Consider the following 23,558-nt stretch of genomic DNA (forward strand, 5'->3'; position numbering starts at 1 on the left):
AGAACAAAAAGCATTAAAGAAAAGCAAAGAAGGGACTAATTATAGCCATAAGCTGTTTACACATATTTTTCCACTCCTTCTACCTGGCGTCCTAATGTTCAGCCAAGCCCTTCCTCCACACAGGTGGCCCCACAGCCATTGTTATGTCAACAATATAATGTACTATGGCTGCCACGGGACACTCAGGTAACCACTGGCACACAAAACACACTAACTCATCCTTTTGATCATTCACCTTTTGAGTGTAGGGCTCACCAGACTGTGAGCTCTGGAAGGTAAGAGAGAGCATTCTTTCCTATATCCTGCTTATATTATATGAACAAGGGGCACCTGGGTGGTACAGTCAGTTGGGCATCTAACTCTTGGTTTCATCTCAGGTTATGATCTCAGGGTCCCAGGACAGAGCCTCACATCAGGCTTTACATTCAGTGTCGAGTCTGCTTGAAACTCTCTCTCCATTCCCCTCTGCCCTTCCCACTTGTGCTCTCTCTCTCTAAAATAAATAAATAAAATCTTTAAAAAACATATTATAAGAAGAAAACTAGGTTGAATAGGCTTTATTTCATATATGAACGAATGCGCTTTAACTTTAGTATAGAAGAATTTTTAAAAATTTGCTTAGAGGGGTCACCTGGCTGGCTCAGTCAGTAAAGCATGTGGCTCTTGATCTTGGGGGCTGTGAGTTTGAGGCCCATGCTGGGTGTGCAGATTGTTTAAATAAGTATATTTAAGAAAAAAAGTTTGCTTAGATTCTCAGAACCCTATAATGCCCAGATATTTCTCAAGGTAAATGTAATTTATTCAGAATTTAAAGTTGCCCCCAGGAGAGCTGGAAAACATGTGAACAGGGAAGGGTAACTGTGATCCCCACAAGGCAAAGCTGTAGACTGCGTCCCTTGGCTCCTGACTGCGCTCACGTAGAGAATTTTAATGTAAACCATGGCAGATTTTACCCCCATGGCATTCCTGAACAGAGGCACACATTGAAAGAAAGAGAATCCTAGTTTACATAAGGGTGTATAGATACACAGCCCATTTGCTCTCTATTACTGCTCCTTCTGGCTTCCCTGCCTCCCGTCAGCCCCAAACCGCCAGCATTTGATTTAAAGCAAGGCAACTGAAACCACAGTGACTTTCTGCTGTTTTTGAGAACAAGCCAAATGTCTGTGCTGCTCTGGAAAAAAAAAAAAAAAAAAAAAAAAAAAAAAAAACATTTTCAACAAAGTAGATTTCTTTCCCTCCTACAGCCCAGGAAGCAACCACCGTGAGCCTGCCCCAGGCTGAACACGCCTCCAGAGAAGACGCAACTCTTGCTGGAGACTCACCTCTTTGGAATGTGGTGTCCCCCCCACGTGATGGCGATGCTGTATTTCCCTGGGGTGCTGGGGTAATACTCAAATGCATAGACTCCATCCAGAAAGCCTTTCTGTTTCACCAGCTCCTCCAGACCCTCTGTGGGAAGAAAGCACACCTTCCTTCCAAAGCAATCCCAAGCTGAGAACAAGAATCCAAAGGACAAGAACAGAAAGAGCAATATCCACAAGACATAAGCCACACAGGGAACCAAAGTGGGCTGCCTCAGAGTGTGACACCCTCAAAAACTGAGATTCATCCAAGCCTAAAAATAGACCCATCTCTGCCTCAAAGTGTGGGGAAATGAAGACTTTCCAGCAAACCGGCTTTAGAAGGCTCTCTGAGCTATTGGGGATGGAGGAGTCCTTGACCTCCTGGGTCTGTGTAAAAACAAATCTAGTCATACCTCAATTTTTCTTAACGATCGCTGTCTTAGCCTCTCACAAAACTGAGGAGGGACTGAACCCTTATGAGTATTTGGCATGCGTTTCAGGTTACTGTCTTGGCACATCTCTTTTAAAGCTGGACAACCAAAGGGAGAAAACTCCTGAGTACTATCTACAAGAAGACAGGTTTTAAATGCTGTACCACAAACTCCAAACTGAGCCATCAGGTAGGAACTTGTTTTATGTTGAGCCCTGAGGTTTGGCTGGGAAAGCCACTTAGTCAAGCGAGAATCCAAAGGTCAGAAAAAACTTCTCCTTGGCTTCTAAAGCAACAAGCCAGCAGTTATGGCAGCCCCAGAGCAGCTTGGCTCCAGGTCAGGGCAGTCTAGAACCTCAGCCACCCTTCAAACCCAGCCCTCCCCACAGCTCAGTGCTCTGGGATCAAATATTAACTTTCTGGAGCTCTGAACACTCCTGCCCCAACCTGTTGAGAATACAGAGGGTGAGAGCAATCCCGGCAGAGGAAGCACACATTCCCACCAAGCCTCGGCAGCCAGAGATGCAGGGCTGCTTCTCTGTGGCAGCGGAGAACACGGACAGAGCAGACGCTCATCCCTGCGTCTGCGGTCTCCTTTCCCAAAAAGGGGAAGAAAGAGTCACAGAGTACAACCCACCCCTCCACAAACAGCTTTTATCTACAAAGAAAACGTAATCTTAGGGAATTTTATTTTCCTTCTATAAGCACTGATCATAGTAATTAGGTACTTGGCATAATTTCATAGTCTATAAAATGTAACCTGTAGTGGGAAAATTACTGGCTTTCGAGACTGCTTGAATTCCAGCTCAGATGCTTACAAGCTGTGTGACCTTGGGCAAGACCCTTCCTCTAGAGCCTACGTTTCCTCAAATAAAAAATAAGTCACTTCAGGTTGTCGTTCCAAGGATAGCACTTCCCAAACTCCATTACATCAGTGCTTCTTCTATTCCCAGAAGCCTTAATACAGGAGGCTGTCAAACCACCACTGTTCCCATTGCACCCAGGGCAGACGTTAACTAATTGATCACGGCCTCTTTCCTCATGGAGCCCAGACAGCCTCGACTCTTTGACACAGCTCTCTGGGATCCATCAAAACTGGCTGTGGGATGAAATCCATATGCCATGGATGCAAAGCCAGCTGAAGTCACCCCTGAGATGAGGAAACAAAGGAGCACTTACTAGGACCCTTCACGGTGACACTGAGCTCCCCGCTTCCAGCAGCTTTGGTATCAACCTTGAAGTCTGCAGTCTCCCGGATGCGGACGCCTTTGGGCTGCAGGCCCCGGCCACTGGCCCGGCAGGCATTTGGACTACAGGCTGCAAACACAGTTTTGACATCAATTCAACCTTTCATTCGTTAGAGTCAAGCAAGCCAAGGTAACTGGGAGCCACCTGCCAAGAAAATGTTTGCTCTGCACAGAGAGTTTGCAGCACTTGCCCAAGGCCAGGGGTCCTGCTCAGGGAGCACACCAGGCTAGCAAATAAGGATACAACATAACTTTGTCCAGCCACACCACAGAGGGCCTGGGATGGGGGTGGGGGGGTGGGGGAGTTACTTTGGCAAAGAAAGAAGGAGAAGCACAGCCTGCATTTGCTGTGCTCCTGGAACCCGCTGAACCCTGGCATTTATCCTCTCAGTGGTAAAGGAGAGTTAAGTCTCATTGCCACACTCAAGGGCCCAGTAATTGAGAAGACGGAACTTTCTCAAGTCTACTTGGAAAACATAGCACTTGAAAATATCTGACTGTGTTCCAAACTCTGGATTGGCCATCTCTAAAAGTCGAAATGTGATCGTCTTCCGCATGAAAACCAGAGGACAGCTCAGAAAGAAAGCAGCTCAACCCCACCTTGGCCAAGGCAGACAAACATTTTAGTGCTGTCACCAGGTAATCAGAATGTGGGTGGCTATCAATGCAACAATTAGCAATAAACACCCCTCTCCATTTGATTTCTGGATCCAGTTTAAAAACCTAAAGTCAGAAGACTAAAAATTAAATACAAGTAGCTTCTAGTAATTTCTTACATGAGAAGTCCACAAAACTACTGTTCTATAAGGGTCATCAGACGGTTGATAAACACGCATTCTCACACCCTAGGAATTTTTTGCCAACACAGGCAACCCTTTCTAAGTACAGAAATGAGAGAGCAATGGGTAAAATATCATGTCGTTTATTAAGTAGCTTTTCCTTTCCAAATCTAACATTGCACATTTAACAAGTCTCTGTGTGCCGGAGTGCGATCACAGACTCCAGAGGATAAAACTCTTTACTCCACAGAAAGAAAATAATGCCTCCTCTGGTTCCTCCTCACTGCAGTGTCCTCAGCTGGCTATTTGGCAAACAACTGCTTTGGAAGAGAGAGACCCACACTCGAGGAGTTAATTTTAGGTGGTTCATGGATGAACATGTTTATGGCCACATTTTGTCACAAGTGACATTGGTTTTCCATTGTTAAAGTGAAATGAAGATTCTTTTTAATATAAAATCAGTTAAGTAGTGGAGGAATTAGTACGTCAAAAGAAAAACTCTATCAAATACATACTAAATAGTATAAGTGATGGATGGATACACAAGAGATGAAAAGCATAGTTCATGAGTGAGAGGAAGTCAGAGGACAGTTTTAGAACAGGAAAGCTGTTAGAAATTCTTTCTTGCATTATGTCAAAGAGAGTTTTGTTTATGAATATGTTGGTTTTATTTTCTTTTCTTTGTCAAAAGGAGAAAAGTTGGTCATACCAGAAATAAGTCACAACAGGATGACAGGACTTCCCTCAGAGGGTTTTAATGTGCCTTAAAAAAAAAAAAACCAACCAAACACTCATGGAAATTCTGAACATGGGTAATAGTTCAACATTAAAAGGGCAACTGCTCAGTTCATATAAACACTAAATGGAACTAAAGAGTTTGAAGGAAACCACCAGATTCTCCACCATTTTGAAATGTTTTAGACATGTCTCAACATAAGTGGAGAGTGGGTTTGGGGCCTAGTGAGACAAGTAATAGTGAAACCCCTACTGTCATGTCCTGAGGTCACAAACAGCATAGGCTCAGCTGACCTGTGTGTGGGCAGCAAGGAGAACTGGCACAAATTCCATTCAACCAACCCTTACCCAGTGAGATGCCTTTGGCCCACTGCTCTCAGTTAGGAAGCCAACAGTTTCGGGGTCCAGGCTGACCCAGAGGCAGGATTCAGAAGAGGAAGCTCAGGTCTACAGATGCAGATGCAGAGGATAGAACAGGGAAAAGCAAGTATTGGTTAGAAAAGGCAGCAGAGTTGGAGAACAAAACAAAAAGAACCACCAAGTCAGAAGGAAAAGGAGTCTAACATTAGAGGAAAATGCAAGCTCTGGCTGCAGGAGGGGTTTAGCAGCATGGTTAACAGGTGGACAGAGACATGGGTTCTCCTTCTACTGATGACTAGTCTGTGTTCACCGATAAACTATGTTGTCTAAGCCTTGGTGTCTCCACCAGCAAACTAGGGATAACGCCAGCACCTGGAACATGCTGGCCAGCATGATGATTGGCTGCATTCATGCTGAAGTGCGCATGGCAGCCAGTAAAGGCCAAGCAGTGAAGGCCACGGCAGTACTATAGCTGCTAACCTCGGCCTCGGACATCAACGGTGTGAACAGCCTCCATCTGGCATCCCTCAGGGAGTACAATGACTCTGCCATATGAGTGTTCCAGGAAGGATGAAATGAGTTCATACAAGTGAAGCACTGAGGTCATTGCACATCTCACAGAAAGACAGTAGTCCTCTCTTGAGGACAAAGCAAGCTGCTTCCCACCAAAGGGACCCTGGCAGAAAGGGAACGGGAGTGGGTCCAGCATGGTCCCCACTATTCTCCTGGCTGGTGTGCACCATCAGCCTCAACATCAGAGGCAGATCTACTTGGCCATCCCAGCACTCACCTTCCCCAACCTGCACAACGAAGGGACTCTTGGGAATGGTGTCCCCAGCAAAGGAGACCTTCACCACGTGAGGTCCAGGCTGCAGTGGTTTGTACACACATCGGTACACCTGGTTTCCTTTGTCTTCCACCAGCAATTCCACCGTGTTCTTCCCCTGGGGGTCCTCTACCTCAACACCAATGTCACCCACACCAGCACCTAGAAGACAACAAGCACTCAATGAGCCCAGGTCACCTTCTCAGAACACTTACTGCAGATGAGTGTAGGTGCAAATGCAGATGGAAGAAGACAGGCACTCAGAAGGTCCATACCAAGATGCTAAAACCGTTTTCTGTTTGGGGGAGGAGGGTCATAAACTTTTCTTTTTCTCCCATTCTCTATTTTTAAAATTTTCTACATGGAATAGAAAGGTGATATTTCAAGAGTTGTATCATAAAAAACATTTTTTTTTAAAAATTGAGCCTGATCATTCCTCCCCGACCCCTGCACCTGGCATAGAATTTGATCTAGTAGATGATTCTTAAAACTTAGTTTCTTTGGAACAATTTTTAACCAAGGTAGAAATGTGTACAGAAATTATTTACAATTGAAGCCAAGCTTCAATCATATACATGATTATAAATAATTTAGGATTATTTGAGTGTAAGATCTTAAAGAAAAGCTTAAAGAAATTGATTATTTACTATTGAAGCCAAGCTTCAATCATATACATGATTATAAATAATTGAAGATTATTTGAGTGTAAGATCTTAAAGAAAAGCTAGTTTTGAAAAATCTGTAAATATAACCAACACACTTGAAAAAGGGCATTGGTGGTGGTTTGACATAAAAGACAAAACGTCAGGCATCCCAAGCCTTGGGTCTCCTGAGGATTATCTCAGGCTCTGGAAGAAAGCCTGATCCACAATACCTGCTGTATAGATGTCAAAGTACGTGGGTTTATTGGCGATGTTCCCGGAAGCTTCCAAGCCTGGGCCTTTTGCAGTGACTTTACTGGCATCTCCCTGTGCCTTGTCGACATTCACTTCAAATGGGCTCTTGGAGATGTGCTGTCCTGCAAAGAGGACTGTAACCTACGAGTGACAAACAGATGTGATATAATCACTTCTCCCTGACCAGTGAGACCTTTTATTGAGCCATATGCAATGACAATCTTCTCTTCCATTCTCCTAACTATACACACAAAGGTGGCTGGAACCAAAAGCCCTGGTTAAGTGCCTGAGTGGGACTCCCTCCTGGCTCCATCCCACACTGGGCCTGGGACATATCATGCCTTTAGTGAACTAAAAATGCTTTAGATCAGATATGGGTAGCGTCTATAACAGGATGCAAACCAGTGCTTCTACTTGAATCTGTAGAAGGGGCCACCGTACCCCCAGAAAATAAGGCACAGTTCCAGGATTTCAAACCTAGAGTCAAAATGTTTTTCAAAGGACCAAGATCATTCTCACATACATGAATTTGAGATACAGTATTGATTTTCATCTAAAATTTGAGTAGGTTCTCATCTTTTAAATTTTAAGGAATATAGAGCTGGATTTCCTATGAATAGAATAAATTAATTCCATCATAAATGCTTCCTTCAAGATTTTTTTCCCAAAATTCAGGATGTCCTAACGGTATAAGAAAAATCAATAGCCATGATTCCAGGTGAATTCACTAAAGGTCAAGGTAGTAAATATGGTCTATGTCTCGAAATATTGGCATGGTACACAGGGACTGACCTGTACATGCTGTTGAAGGCCCTATTTTAAGGAAAAACACACTTTTTACGGATCTTTCAGACTCCTCAGGCCCCTGTCATATAGGCCAACTAGACACCCATTCAAACAGAATTCAAAATGATGTTGAGACAAAGGACCTGGGGGGACTAGACCCCCATCATTTCTACAGGTGCATGACTGGGTCACTGTCCTCAACTATATCAACTGGCCCCCTCCACACTCATGCTTCAATACAGACAGACCCTCCAGAGCACCCCAAGGGGGAATACTTAAGGAAGCATGGAAGACAAAGAACCCATAGCTTAGCATCTATGCTCTAGGCATGTTAGCTACAATCATTTGTTACCCAAGTAGAGTTAAAAACAATCTTAAATTGCAAAGAACTTAGTAGAATTCAGCCTTCCTAAGATACCCTCTTACACACATATCAAAGCAAGCCCAGAAGAGCAGTTCAAGCAACAGCCATGACACTTCATCTTACTTTGTGCAACCCGGTGACCTTGGGCAGATACTCCACAGAGTATGTCTTGTTCTTGTCGCTATCAGGGGTCACTTGTGCCTAGGACAGAAAATGAACAATAGTTAGAGAAGGTGCTGGGTTTGAGTAAAAGCATGCCATGCCAGCCAAGGCTCTGCAGCAAGCTGCCAGGTCAGGAACCTGTCCTGGCTATTTCCTGCCCCACCACTCCTGAAGGATGCCCAAGAAAAGCAGCAGCCTAAAGTCAGAGAAACAAAGTCATATAGCACAAATGTATAACCAAGTCATAACTCCACCTTCCCAGGGCTGGAACTCGGTAGATGAGAGGGACCACAAAGCCAGTAATTTAAAACTTTATTGGCTCAGTAATTATTAAGAGTTTATGAAATGCCAGGCCCAGTGTCAGGTGCCAAAAATAAAACAAGTCAGGCACAATCCTTGCCCCAGTGGGAGAAACAGACAATATGCCAGTAAACTTAGAATTTTGGATGGTGCTGAGCACTAGAAATAAAACAGTCTTAAGAAGATAAGTAGAAGGAACAGCATGGGCAAAGGTCCTGAGGGAGGAACCAAGAATGGCCCGCCTGGGAAGAGAGGAAAGCTTCAGTACTGTTGCTGTATTCTATCAGTATTGTCATTGTTATTCTGACCATCAGCATCTACAATGTCAAGTCACAAGGCCCTTGCTAAATAAAGTATTCCTTATTTTATTAAACATTGTGTCCTTGGGTATCAATTTCTATTACATTTCAAGGCACAGCCCTTGGGCAATTACTTTGACTGCTCTAAGCATCAGGATCCTTTTGGAGGATTGTGAGCTTTATTTGCTGATTTTTTTTTTAATTTTAAAGGTTTTATTTATTTATTCATGAGAGACACAGAGAAGCAGAGTCATAGGCAGAGGTAGAAGCAGGCTCCCAATGTGGGACTTGATCCCAGGAACCCGGGATCATGAACTAAGCCAAAGGCAGACGCTCAACCACTAAGCCACCCAGGTGCCCCTTCTTGTGAGCTTTAATGAGGAAAATGGAAATATAGTCCTTAGCCCTGTCACAAGCCCCCCAAACTCTTCCAACCTACCTCTTCTTTGTTCCCTTCTGGGTCCTCAACAAACACCATCACATCTCCTTGCCCGGCACTGATGGTGTCCACAGTGAACTTGGCCGGCTGCTTCACCATGTTTCCAGTAGGCTCGATTCCTGTCAGGTTTACACAAGCACATTACAAAAGGCAGGGCCTTGACACAAGCCATCACCCACCATTTTCCTTTAGGGAACTGAGAGATGGGACTCAGCCCTGCAGCTGCCATGTGGGAGACAGGGATGCCTGTGACAAAGATTATCAAACAGGTCAAAACCCCTGAATTTGTCCTTGTTTATTTTATATTATATTTTATTATTTTATATTTTATTTATATTTTCTATTCTATTCTATTTTATTTTTTTAAGTAGGCTCCATAGCCAGGATGGAGCTCAATACAAGTCTCCAATTCACAAGACCTGAGCTGAGATCAAGAGTCAGACGCTTAACGGACTGAGCCACCCAAGTACTTCTGTCCTTGTTATTTAAGCGATACCTGATTCTGAAATATTCAGAGCAGTTCAGTGAGAAGTCTATACAACTATGGAAAATGATTTAGTAAGTACCAGTGGGATTTGCCCTGAGGGAGGGGACATGGGAGGAGGAGGAATGAGGTGTGGGAAACAGCTCATTTTTCATTAAAGGCCATTTTGTATTACTTGAAATGTTTAAAAATGGCATTTGATCAATACTTTTAAATTAAACTATTTACTTTGAGATGACTGAGCAAATTAATTTGAGATAGTCACATGCAGGTAAAAGAAATAATACCCTTTATCCAGGTCCCCAAATGGTTACATTTTACAAAACCCTAGTATAGTATCACAAGGATCCTGGGCTTGACACAGTCAAGATCCAGGACATTTCCATCCCCATGGGAATCACTCCTGCTGCCCTCTTATAACCATATGCACTCCCTCCCTGCCCCACCCTCCTCTTACCCCAACAACCCCTAATCTGTTCTCTATCTCTGTAATTTTATCATTTCTAGAATGTTCTATAAATGAAATCACACATTACACAATCTTTTGAGGTTGCATGGCTAAGCATGATCTTCTATAGACCCAACCAGGTTGATGACTCTATCAATACTTGTTCTTTTATTGCATATTCCAGGATATGAATGTACTACCACGTGTTTAACCATTCACCCACTGAAGGACATCTGGATGGTTTCCAGTTGTCTATTACTGATAAAGCTGCTATGAACATTAGTGTACAGGGTTATGTATGAACGTAAGATTTCATTCCTCTGGGATAAATGCCAAGGAGTGCAATTGCTGGGTTGTATGGTAGCTGCACACTTAGTTCTTTTTAAGAAACTGTCCAACTGTGTTCTAGAGTAGCTGTACCATTTTACATCCCCACCAGCAATGGATGAGTGATCTGGATCTGCTTTCTCTGCATCTTTGCCAGCATCTGGCATTACCACTATTTTCTATTTTAGCCATTCTGATAGATATGTAGTGATTTTAATTTGCATTTCTCATATGGCCAAAGATACTGAATATCTTTTCATGTGCTTCTTTACCATTTATATACCCTCTTCAGTGAAATGTCTGTTCACATCTATTGCCTATTTTCTTTTTTTTTTTTTTTAAGATTTATTCATTTATGATAGACACAGAGAAAGGGAGAGAGAGGCAGAGACACAGGCAGAGGGAGAAGCAGGCTCCATGCCAGGAGCCTGAAGCGGAATTTGATTCCGGAACCCCAGGATCGCACCCTGGGCCAAAGGCAGGCGCCAAACTGCTGAGCCACCCAGGGATCCCTACTGCCTATTTTCTAATTGGATATTTTTTACCTACTGAGTTTTGAGTGTTCCTTATATATTCTAGATACTAGTTCTTTGTTGGATATGTGGCTCTCAAATATTTTCTCCCAGTCTTAAGCTTGTCTTTTCATCCTCTTAACTGAGAAAAGTTTTAAATTGCTTTAAAAAGTTCTTAAGAGTAAAATCCAACCATTGTCTCAGCAGCATTCTGAATTTTGTTTGAGATGGTATCCAGGTGGCTTACAGGGTGGAGGTTAAGGGCACTTGTCTTGCAGGAGAGCAGGGTGATCCAGGAGTGTGCCTTCACTGTGAGAAAGCCCTCAACAGCACAGTCCAATCCTTGTGTGCCATGCCAAGGCACAGACCATGTTTCGTGAAATTTTTTATGTTCTTAATTTTGGTGAAGTCCAACTTATTATATTTTTCCTTTCACAGATCATGCTTTTGGGGTCAAATCTAACAACTCCTGGCCTCATCCTAGATCCCAAAGATTCTCTTCTATGTTGCTGTTGATTATCTGGAAGTTTCATAGTTAGATATGGTTCACTTTGAGTTAGTTTTTCTATAAGGTGTGAAACTCAGGCTGAGGTTCTTTTTTTCTTGGCCTATGGATGCCCAATTGCTCTGGAACCATGTGTAGAAAAGGCTCTTTCCCCCATTGAATTGCTTTTGTACCTATGTCAATAATCAGTTTGCATATTTATGTAAATCTCTTTCTGGGATCTGGATTCTGTTCCATTGATTCATGTGTCTTTCCTTCCACCAATATCACATGGTGGTATATTCATTTCTATACCTTCATAAGTCCTGAAATCAAGTACATTGACTCATCCCACATTTTTCTTCCTTTTCACAATCACTTCCCTACTATAGTTCCTTTGCCTTGCCATATACACTTAAAATAATAATCTTTTCTGTATCTATAAAGAATCTTGCTGGGATTTTGATAGAAATTGTGTTAAACCTATATAACAATTTGGGGAGAACTGACATTTTTACTCTTTGACTTTTTCAATTCATAAAAACAGTATGTCTCTCCATTTATGTAGATCTTTGATTTCTTCATTAGTGTGTTTTTTTTGTAGTTTCCAGCATAAAAATCTTAACACGTTTTATTACATTTACATCTATTTCTCAAATTTTTGAGTAACTATAAATGGTATGATATTTAAACAGTATGATTTTTTTTTATTTTAACGTCCTTATGTCCATTGTATGAAACCTAGATGACATACATTTTAACATAAGTACAACTGATTTTGGCATGCTGATCTTATATCCTGAGACCTTGTTGAATTCACTTATTCAAGAAGAGTTTTGGGCTTTTTGTTTTCTTTTGTTGCAGATTTTCAGGAATTCCTACACAGACAATCAAGTCATCTGCAAAGAGGGACAGATTTATTTCTTACTTTTCAATATGTATCTTTTATTTTCTTCTCTTGCCTCACCATACTTGTTAAAACTTGCATCGTGATGTTGAATGAAATGGTAGTGAGAGTGGATATCCTTGTCTTATTCCCAATCTTAGGGGGCACATCCAGTCTTTCACCATTAATTATGTTAGGTAGGGAATCCCTGGGTGGCTCAGCGGTTTAGCACTTGCCTTCGGCCCAGGATATGATCCTGAAGTCCGGGGATCGAGTCCCACATCGGGCTCCCTGCATGGAGCCTGCTTCTCCCTGTCTGTGTCTCTGCCTCTCTCTTTCTCTATCATGAATAAATAAATAAAATATTTTTAAAAAATAATCATGTTAGGTAAACTTGTTGTGGATGGTACCCTTTATCAAACTGAAGAAGTTCTCCTCTAGTCCCCTTTTTCTGAGTTCTTAATATGGTTGAATTTTGTCAAATGCCTTTTCTGTATCAATGGATGTGATTATGTGATTTTCCTTCTTTAGCCTGTTAAGGCAGTAGATTGTTTTCACCAATGTTTTAAAAGATTTTATTTATTTATTTGACAGAGAGAGAGAGAACAAGAAGGGGGAGCTGCAGAGGGAAGAAAAGCAGGCTTCCCACTGAGCAAAGTCTGGTGCAGGGCTTGATTCCAGGACCCTGAGAGCATGACCTGAGCCAACGGCAGATGCTTAACCAACTGAGCCACCCAGGCACCCCTTAAAGATTTTATTTTAAAATAATCTCTACACCCAACATGGGGCTCAAACTTACAACCCTGAGATCAAGAGTAGCATGCTCTAATGACTGAGCCAGCCAGGTGCCCCTACACTTTCATATCTATATTCACGAGGGATATTGATCTTTACTTTCTTTTTTGGTATTATCTTTGTCTGATTTTGTTATTAGAGCAACAATAGCTTCATAAAATGAACTGGAAAAAATTTAAAAAATAAAATAAAATGAATTGGAAAGTGTTCCTTCTTCATATTTTCTGGAAGAGACTGTGTAGAATTGGTAATAATTCTTCTCTAAATGTTTGGTAAAATTCCCCAGTAAAACCATCTGGGCCTGGAGATTTCTTTTCCAAGAGCTTTAAGTTATAACTGATTTCTTTAATGGTTACAGGGCCACTTGGGTTATCTATTTCATCTTAGTTGAGTTTTGGTAGTTTGTGTTTTTTGTGAAAAGTCTATTGTTACACACACACACACACACACACACACACACACACATATATATATATATTTTTTTTTTTTATAGCATGTTCTTTCTCCCTATAATTGAAAGATTCCTTCTTTCTTTGTTCCCCTTCTGTCTAGAGAATTTCTTTTAGTCATCCTTTTAGGGTAAATGTGGCCACAAATTCTTTTAGTTTTTTCATCCAAGAATGTCTTTTTTCTTCATTCCTAAAGGGAGTATACTATCCCTGGATACAAGAATCTGAGCTGACAATTCTTTTTTTTTTTTTCTTTTCTTTCAGCACTCGAAAAAGTGCCACGTCTGCCTCCATGGTTTTTGAAGAGAAATCTGCCATCCTATTTCTTCCTTATGGGTAAGGTATCATTTCTCACTTGATGCTCTCTCTCTCTCTCTCACTCTCATTTCTGCTCTCTCTCTCTAATAAATAAAATCTTTTTAATACAAAGTTTATGATGGAGAATTACAAATTTATACAGACACAGAGAGCTGTCTACTGAATCCCTAGATACCTATTACCTCAATGCAACAACTCACAGCCAGTTTTGTTTTACATCTTCATTCCTACCTCTCCCCTCCTCCTATATTACTTTGATATAAATCCTAGACCTCACAGAGGGGCAGGGGAAAAGGGAGAGAATCTCAAGCAGATTCCCTGCTGAGCATGGAGCCTGACCTAGGGCTTGATCTCATGACCCTGAGAACATGACCTGAGCCATAACCAAGAGTTGGTCGGTCAACCAACTGAGCCACGCAGGTGCTCCTGGACCTCATATCTTTAATCCACAAACATTCACTATGTATCTTTAAGAGATATTTCTAGAATATCCACATCAAAAAAATATTCAGTGTTCAAATTTCCAACTATCTCATGAGCATCATACTTTTTAAGTCAGTTTAATAGGATCCAATAAGGTTCCCATATTACAACTGGTTACTAAGTCTTGTAAGTCTCAATTTCTAGATTTCTCTCTATCTTGTTTTTCCCTTGCCATTAGACTGCTGAAGACACTGGGTCACTTGTTACTGTACTCTGTATTTGTATTTGTTTTCTAATAAATAATTTAACATTAGAAGAATTGGTGGTAGATTGCTATATAATAAGATAACATTCACACATTGCCAAGTAAGAATTGCAAATTGAAAAAACTACATAGCTGGGAACTCCTGTCAGCACAGAAAAAAAGCTGGCAAAAAGTACCTTGGACTTTGAAAGAGGGAATGGGATTGGCAGTTGGAAAACAGGGTTTTCTATTTTTATGTATCATATTTTCCTTCTGCTTAAAATTTATGCAATGATCAGGTCATGTAACAAATAGATTTAAACATGCACTTAAAATATTCACAAACACCCACTCCACCTGACTCCAACAGCCTGAGAAATAATTGACTCTGCAGCTTATCCAGGGTTGGGCTGGGCTTGTCCACCTGGGCTCACCACGGTTGGCTGGGAGAGAGAGAGACCAGAGCCCACCCTGTGAAGTCCTATTCCTCACAACTCCTCACAATGAAGGGTGCTTACGGCTTGCTCTGCAGTGAATGCTTCACACAGAACATAGGTTTTAGGAAAGGTTTCTGCTTAGCTCATGGATGCATGCTTTCAACATACCCAGCCCTGCAAGCAAGCCCACCACAAAGATCTACTTGTAGCTGTGAGTTTACCTCACTCCAGCCCTCTATCCTTTCAGTGAATGGGTCTCAGTGAGTGGATCTGCAAGTGCCACCCAGCTGCTAACTGAATTCTGGCCAACGTCCAAAAGATAAAATTAAAGAAACCTCTCAACCCTTGTAAAACTAGAGGATGGGATGTTCTCTATCCTTTGGTTCAGTTGGCAAAAATGAAGCAATGTGGCCACAAAAGAGAGAGAGAGAAAACTGCCCCCAGCCCTTGGGTTCATCACAGGACAAAGATAGTATCTTAAGAGGCCCTTTACCCATGTGGCCTCACGTGTGGCCCTGTTGCCTAAAATGACACTTGGTCCTCCTACTTAAAAAGAAAAAAGAGGTGCCTGGATGGTTCAGGTAGTTAAGCATCCGACTCTTGATTTTGGCTTAGGTGATGATCTTAGGGTCGTGAGATCAGGCCCCACATCAGGTTCTAAGCTGGACATGGAGCCTGCTTAAGATTCTCTCTCTCCCTTTGCCGTTCCCCTTCTTCCCCCACACTATTCCCCCTCACCTCACTGTCTCCAAAGAGAGAGAGAGAGAAACAGATACAGAATTATTGTATGACCCAGCAATTTCACTTCTAGCAAAATATTCAAAACAGAAACTCAGATACTTGCATACTCATATGTTCACAGCAGCATTATTCACAGGAGCTAAAAGATGGAAGCAATTCAAATACCCATTGATGGGAAGAATGGATGAGCAAAATGTAGTATATACATAGGGTGAAGTATTATTCAGCTTTAAAAAGGAACAAAATTCTGACACATGCCAGAACATGGATGAATGCTGAAAACATTATACTAAGTGAAGCTGGTCAGACACAGAAGTACAAATATTGTATGATTCCACTTACATGAGGTACCTAGAATAGGCAAATTCATAGAGAGAGAATAGAAAGGTGGTTGCCAAGGGCTGGGGGGTGGGGAGGGGAGCTATAGTTTAATGGGATTATAGTTTCAGTTTGGGAAGATAAAAATGTTCTGGAGATGGACAGTGGTGATGGCTGTATGCCACGTGAATGTACTTAATACCATTAAATGGTCCATTTTAAAATGGTTACAATAGGGAATGTTGTGTTATGCATATTTTACCACAACAAAAAAAAAGTATATGTACATACATATAACATGTATATATATTTTTAAGGTGTGTTTTCTCCACAAGGACACAACACTTAATAAAAAGCAGATGAGGGGCACCTAGCTGGCTCAATCAGCAGGATATGTGACTCTTGATCTCGGGGTTTTCAGTTCAGGCCCCATTTTGCGGTGTAGAGATTACTTAAAAATAAAATCTTAAAAAAAAAAAAAAAAAAAGCAGATGAAGGAAATGGCAATGACTAGCCACATTCCTGACCGTAGCAAATAGTCACTTTCTAGAAAACAGCAGCGTGAAAGGAAACCGTTTCACATTAACAATGGGGAAGCTGGACAGCCAGTGATAAGGTGACTGCAAACAAGCATTTTATGCTCTGATTAGATTGAATCCACTTGACCAATTTTGTCAACCAGAGACTTATTTGGCTGTTTGAAGCTTTTTTGCCATTAAGGAAGCATAACCTTGAAACACCAAAGATTCCTTATTCTAGCCATCATTGCTTAAAATTTGGTTTATAGCGTAGAGAAGGCACCTTCAAAGCAAGCATGGACATGCCAACTTATGAGTGAGTGCACATCTGGGGAGGGCTTGAAACAAAGTCCCCAGTCCCTATACATACAAATGATTGCATGGACCCAACCTCGATGCCAAAAGGAACCTCAAATGGCAAGTGGCTTTGTTCCAGATCTATTAGGCAGGCCCTCTTTGCTGTTCTAAATCATGCTGAAAAGACAGATGAGAAGAACCTGACTATTAAGATTGAGAACCACACCCAACACCACTGCTCTAGTTCTGTGTCATCTTAAGACTAAGCTAACACCATGTAGGGAAGCGCTACCTTCAAAGGGAATGAGTGTATAGGATATCCTGTTACAAGACAAGTGCTCTGAACTCTTCAGAAAGTCAATATTATTTTTAAAAAATGGAGGGGGGGGTGTCACCTGGGTAGTGCAGGTGGTTAAGGATCCGACTCTCAGTTTCGGCTCAGGTCATAATCTCAGGGTCACGGGATTGGGCCCCATATCGGGCTCTATGCTCAATGTGGAGTCTGCTTCAGACTCTCTCTCATCCTCTCCTTCTGCCCCTCCCCACCTCCTCTAAAAATACATAAATTAATCTTTAAGGAAAAAAAATTTTTTCACAGAAATTATTCTAGATGAAAAGAGTCTAAAGAAACACCAAATACCATAAGTGAATCTTTTTTTTTTTTTTTAAGATTTTATTTATTTAAGAGACAGAGTGAAAGGGAGAGAGAATATGATGCAGACTCCGCACTGAACACAGTCCAGTGTGGGGCTCAATCCCACAACTTCAAGATCATGACCTGGGCTGAAACCAAGAATCAGATGCTTAACCAACTGAGCTACCCAGGTGCCCCTGTAGTAAGGCAATCTTGGTCAGATCTTGGTTTATAAAACAACAAAAAATATGAAAGATAATTTTAGAATAGGGAAATTTTCTTTTTTTTTTAGAATAGGGAAATTTTCATGTAAACTGAATACTAGCTGATATGATATTGTTAATCTTTTTATGTGTGATCATGAATATCGTTGTTATACAAGAGAATGATGCGGTTTTCAAGAGAGGCCTACTGATGTATTGAGTGAACTATCACAATGCCTGCAGTTGATTTTCAAAGAATTCAACAACCTCACACACACATACACATAATACATAAGAAGGGCTAGAAAAAACTATTATGTTAGAATGGTTAGAACTGTAGATTCTAACAGAGGATATACAAGATATTTTGTGTCTAAATGTTATCCCAACTGTAATTATAAAAATTAAGAAATATAATGCACTTTCCCTTCTTCATAAAAAAGGGAATAAATTGTATCTCACTGTCCTAATCTTTACCAGAAACCACACTGGGCTGAAATGCAATTGTTCTTAAAAAGCTGGTGTGCTTGAAGTTAGGTGCCAATCATAACATCAAATGCCTCAAAATGCCTTCAACCCACCATAACATTCTGAGCAGAACACTGTCCTGCAGCTGCCTTGGTGATCATAAACAGGATGTCTCAGTGAGGAAGTATCTAGGGGTCACAATAGCTCCCTCCTCATCTGGAAATCTGAAGCAGTATGAGCAGGACCAAAGGAGAAATGAATCACCAGCCAGATGACCCAGGCTCCTGTTCTACCCCCATCGCTGACTGGTGATTTGGGGTGGACACCCCCACCTCTAGTGAATCAGGCTTCTGATTCTTCATCTGAAAAATGGGAACAATAGTCTTCTCTTCATCCCAGGGTTACTGCACTAAAATCACAATGCAACAAACTCATCGTTCTCCATCACGTTAAAGCAGCAGCATCTCCTACAGCCTAGATTCATGGAGCAGAAATGTTGGTCACAAACAAATGGACCTTTAGGTAAAAACATCTTACAAAGGAGGCCTGGAGTGCCTGAAAGGATCAAGCCTATAATTCTTGATGCTAAGAACCTTTTTCGTGGAGCCACATAATCATGTCTAAGAACTGAGAACAAGCCTGACACAGCAAGACCAGTGCTTACCTCGGCCATAGGCCCTGGCTTTCTTTGGGTTGAGTTTGGGTTTGAGAGGAGCCCCAGGCTTGAGCTTGGCTTTGGGGAACTGGGACAGGTAAGTCATCACCGAGTGCTCGTCCACATCTGGATGAATAATTTCTTCGGGAGTGATGACCTAGAATAACAGCATGGTAGGTGAATATCCAGAACATATCACTTGTAATTGCTAAAGATTTCCAAATGTCTCTTAAGCCAAACACTACAAATTAAAGAAATTGAGCCAAACTCATTACATTAAATTAAAATAACATGTCAACATCAGTGTTTTTATCTTTTAGAGGTGTCACTCTTCCTTTTGCAAGCTGAGGACCCCCACCCCCGACAATTCTATATGTGATTTCCAGAGGTACATATCCACTCTTGAAAAAGAGGCCCACCTACCACCCCACCTGCCCACCCCCACCAAGGGAAACTTTCCAGAAGGGGTAAGCTACATCAACTGAGGAGGAAGAAAAAATAAGTATACATGGGATTGGAGCATATTACCAAGAAGCATATAAATTGCCTGCATCTCTATTGACTCTGCTACTAATAAAAAATAGTAATAAAAACAAAGAGACAACACAGCGACATATTAGATATGCGGTCTTAATACAGCATGAATGTTTGTATCCTCCCAAAATTCATATGCTAAAGCCTAAGAGCCAGTGTGATGGTGTTAGCAGGTGTGGACTTTGAGAGGTAAGTAGGTTGAGATGAGGGTATGAGGATAGGATTAGTGCCCTCATAAGACGGGGAGGAAAGACGAGACTTCTCTGTCTTCTCTGTCTGCCATGTGAGGACACAGCAAGAAGCCAGTTGTCTGTGAGTCACAGAGAGGGCCCCCGCCAAGCACTGAATCCACTGACACCTTGCTCTTTGACTTCCAGCTTCTAGATATAATAAATAACTTCTGGGGGGCAGCCTGGGTGGCTCAGCGGTTTAGTGCTGCCTTCAGCCCAGGGCATGATCCTGGGGACCCAGGATCGAGTCCCACGTCAGGTTCCCTGCATGGAGCCTGCTTCTCCCTCTGCCTGTGTCTCTGCCCCTCTCTCTCTCTCTCTCTCTCTCTCTCTCTCTCTCTCTCTGTGTGTCTCTCATGAATGAATAAATAAAATCTTAAAAAAAAAAAAAAAAAAGAAATAACTTCTGTTGTTTACACCAGCCAGTCTATGGTACTTTGTTATATAGTAGCCTAAGCTGACTAAAATGGGTTTTAATATATTATGAACTGTTTAAAAAATAGGGAAGAAATAAAGGTCTCCTGATATGTAGCCTAGGAGCAAGATTATGCCCCTACCAGACAGGTGCCCCCCTTGAAGTCATCAGAGCCTCCAGTCCACTACTTGACCCAGTCCTAAACAGTACAAAAAATCCCTCTGCCCCCAACAAGGGTGCTGAGCTGCTAAGGTGCTACTCCTCAGACCCAACAGAAGGCTCGGTCTCATGAACCAGGTTAGCCAAATGCAGATGAACAACATATATACCCAGCTTCCCTCACCCCTCAGTTAGACACACACACACACACACACACACACACACACACACACACACACACAAACACCTACACACCAGAAAACATTCTGATAATGAGCCTGCAGCAACAAAATAGCTACTTGGGTTTGAATAGTTGCCTTCATTCATTCCATAAAATGTAGGATGTGAGTTGATTTGATATTTCTTCCAGGCAGCTCCTTCAACAACTATACAGTGCCAACATCACATGAACATGCAAAGGAGATGGTTTTCAGTTTAAGAGGAGAAGAAAAACATACCACACCACTTACTGAGGGTGGAAGAGCGAAGAAATAGGTCATGAAGCAGAGACATGATGTTAAAACCAAACCAAAGAAACACAGGTGAGTTTTTTTTTTGTTTTTTTTTTGTTTTGTTTTTTGTTTTTTTAAAGGGAAAAGCAAGCTCCATGCAGGGAGCCCAACGTGGGACTTGATCCCAGGTCTCCGGGATCACACCCTGGACTGCAGGCGGCGCTAAACCACTGAGCCACCCAGGCTGCCCACAGTTGAGCTTTTCTACCTCCCAAGGGATCCTATTACAAAATAAACTGAACTCAGCTCTGAACACCAACTTAGACCATAATGTAACCTGTGGTAAGGCCATCCATCCATGGCACTGGCTACCTACAACTGCTCTTGACCGGGGCTTCAGGCACAGGGTCTGAGGGAGTTCTTTAGCATCCCTGGAAAACCTTAGAAGACAGGATCTCAGCTATGCAATGTGGCTACAGCTGATGGTATCCAAAGGTTACCCAATTTCCAAGTTCCCTTGTTATATTCCTGTGATAGGATTATGGGCAATACAAATTCTTCCACAATTTCCAAAATGGTAGGTTATCCTGGTTTAAAATTTTTTAAGAAGTTCTAAGGGACTTTCCGTAAGATATTGGATTTTTAAAAGACTTTTAAAATATGTAAAAAGTGGCCAAATATTGGCTATTTCTTACAGTTCAACCTAGTCATTAAGATCTACATTTGCAGTTTGGTGTCCCAAGATAGTCTTTAAAATTTTTGGAGCAAAAACAATAGAAAATTTTGCCACATGTGACAAAGAGCGATGTGAAGATTTTTGAATGATCTGCAAGCCCCTAAGAAATAAGAACCTATTATTATGGGTAAACTGAGGAAGATGGGAGCATGCCAGAGGCAATACTCTTTGAAGGCGGATGCTGAGGAGGTCAGACTGCCTGCCAGACCCAAAGGGTACCCACAGGGTGCCAGAACAAGCTGGAAGATGGAAATAGACTCATTGTATTGCTCATATATATACCTGTGGAACACCCAGCCAGTCATCTGCTTGCTGCATAGCCTCCCGTGCATTGTCCTACAGGCTTTCGTGGATCCCATGATTCCCAGTCTGGGCACAGACCTGTTAATATAACACAAAAGATTCTGTAAGTATTAGCTGACTGAAGAGATTAAAGGAAGTCATGTGCTTAAATTAAACCCCTTTGGTATCTTAATTCAGAAAACAATTTCTTCCAAAAATCATAGTCAATTATATATCTTAAGGGCAAAAAGTAACACAGATATGAGTATGCCAGTATTCTGAGACTAAGCTGAGACTTCTTCAGGCTGTCATTCTCTTGCATTAACATAGAGATTATCCATTCCTTGAAGGTGTGGTATAAATAAATAAAGCCTGTAAAACTATTTGGGCCTAGTGCCTTTTTGCAGATTTTTTTTCCTCCTACCACCTTCATACTTCTGCTTTGGTCACCAAATGTATAGGAGCCACACCAGCTGCATATCCTACAATTTAACTCAAATCTAACATTACCTATGTGGAGATAGTGTCAGATCCCACAGATGAAGGGTTAAATCCTGTAAGACTGCCTGCCCCCTTGCTCCACTTCAGATGCCGACTGCTATAAGTTGGAGGTTCCCAAACTTTTCCTCAATTCACTTACTAGAGTGGCTCACAGAACTCAGGAAAACAGTTTAATTGCTAGATTACTGATTTATTATAAAAGGATACAATTCAAGAACAACAAGCTGAAAGAGATGCACAGGGCAAAGTATAAGAGAAGGGGTATGGAGCCTCTATCCCCTTTCCAGACGTGCTACCCTCCTTGTACCTCCACATGTTTACTAATCCAAAAACTCCCCAAAATTTGTAGTTCAAGAAATTTTACAGAGGCTTCGTTATGTGAGGGAGGCATGACTGGTTAAATCACTGGCCATGAGTGATTAACTCAACCTCTAGCCCCTGCCCCCTCCCTGAAGGTCAAGAGGTGGGGCTAAAGGTTCCAACTCTCTAAGCACTTGGTTGGTTCCCCTGGCCCCACCTCCATGCTGAGGGGTGGTCCAAAAGTTATCTTATTAACAAAAACTCAGGTCTGGTTGAAAGGAATCATTATCATGGCCCTTATCATTCACAAAATTCCAAGGGTTTTTGGAGCTCTGCGCCAGGAAAGGGACAAAAACCGAAATATATATTTCTCCTTATAAGTCACAATATCACAATCTCACTCCTAGATACATCTAAAAAGAATATGCTAGCATCTGCAGAATTCAAAAATCCACGTGCGGGGATACCTGGGTGGATCAGTGGTTGGGCACCTGCCTTTGGCTCAGGGTGTGACCCAGACTGCCAGGATCAAGTCCCACATTGGGTTCCCTGCATGGAGCTTGCTTCTCCCTCTGCCTATGTCTCTGCCTCTCTCTCATGAATAAATAAAATAATCTTAAAAAAAAAAAAGTCCACATGCCCCAGAGCCCAAACCTAGAATCATCTTTAAAACCTTCATCAGCAGGGACACCTGCGTGGCATAGCAGTTGGGCACCTGGGATCATGATCCTGAGATCCGGGATCGAGTCCCACATTGGGCTCCCTGTAAGGAGCCTGCTTCTCTCTTTGCCTATGTCTCTGCCTCTCTCTCAGTTTGTGTCTCTCATGAATAAATAAATAAATCTTTAAAAACAAATAAATAAATAAAACTTCATCAGCAGAAGAAGTATAAGACTGAAGTACATATCCACAAGTTTAAACTGGTAAAGAGATATCTTAAAATGTGTCTGTGCGTGGAAGCAAGGAAGAAAATGTCAGGAAATTAACTAATGCTGAACTCTGAGTTAGTTCTGGCTAACATCAGCTTATAGGCTCTCAGGGAAGAATGAGGCCTGAAGTCAGTCCTCCTATCCTCCTTCCTATCCAATCAGACAAGCCAGTTCTGCTTGCAGCATGTTGAGAACCATTAGTTTACTAAAAACTAACGTGACCAGCTATACAGAATATCTATAAATGGAAAATATGATTATTAGAGTCAATTTTTTATTAGAAACTATTTTGGGGGTGCATATAAATACAGGCTCTGGTTTTTCTACTGAGCATGTACCAGCAAACTCTACCCATCAATCTAAACCCTCCAGTGAGGATAATTACTACCTTGATGTACACTCAACCACTC

At 41.8% G+C, this 23,558-nt stretch overlaps 1 protein-coding gene and 1 long non-coding RNA gene across 4 annotated transcripts in view; one reads left to right on the forward strand and one right to left on the reverse strand.

The window, feature by feature from the left end:
- Window positions 1-23,558, reverse strand: part of FLNB (filamin B) — a 138,270-nt gene that overhangs the window by 57,202 nt on the left and 57,510 nt on the right. Inside the window, 9 exon segments of the mRNA XM_038566049.1 lie at window positions 1,326-1,452; window positions 2,956-3,093; window positions 5,688-5,885; window positions 6,598-6,760; window positions 7,893-7,970; window positions 8,970-9,088; window positions 18,620-18,767; window positions 21,419-21,472; window positions 21,474-21,517. Of these exon segments, the coding sequence (XP_038421977.1) occupies window positions 1,326-1,452; window positions 2,956-3,093; window positions 5,688-5,885; window positions 6,598-6,760; window positions 7,893-7,970; window positions 8,970-9,088; window positions 18,620-18,767; window positions 21,419-21,472; window positions 21,474-21,517 (1,069 nt within the window).
- Window positions 175-21,661, forward strand: LOC111091304. 3 transcript variants are annotated; one of them, XR_005374872.1, is made up of 6 exons: window positions 175-275; window positions 1,248-1,966; window positions 9,338-9,527; window positions 13,619-13,690; window positions 20,319-20,490; window positions 21,130-21,661. It is a non-coding gene; the product is annotated as an uncharacterized LOC111091304 (long non-coding RNA). The 3 variants fall into 3 exon arrangements; XR_005374873.1 differs by having other exon boundaries at window positions 9,341-9,527; window positions 20,323-20,490; XR_005374871.1 differs by having other exon boundaries at window positions 9,341-9,527; window positions 21,130-21,660.

This window comes from Canis lupus, chromosome 20 (assembly GCF_011100685.1).
Source record: "Canis lupus familiaris isolate Mischka breed German Shepherd chromosome 20, alternate assembly UU_Cfam_GSD_1.0, whole genome shotgun sequence".
Taxonomy (NCBI): Eukaryota; Metazoa; Chordata; class Mammalia; order Carnivora; family Canidae; genus Canis; species Canis lupus.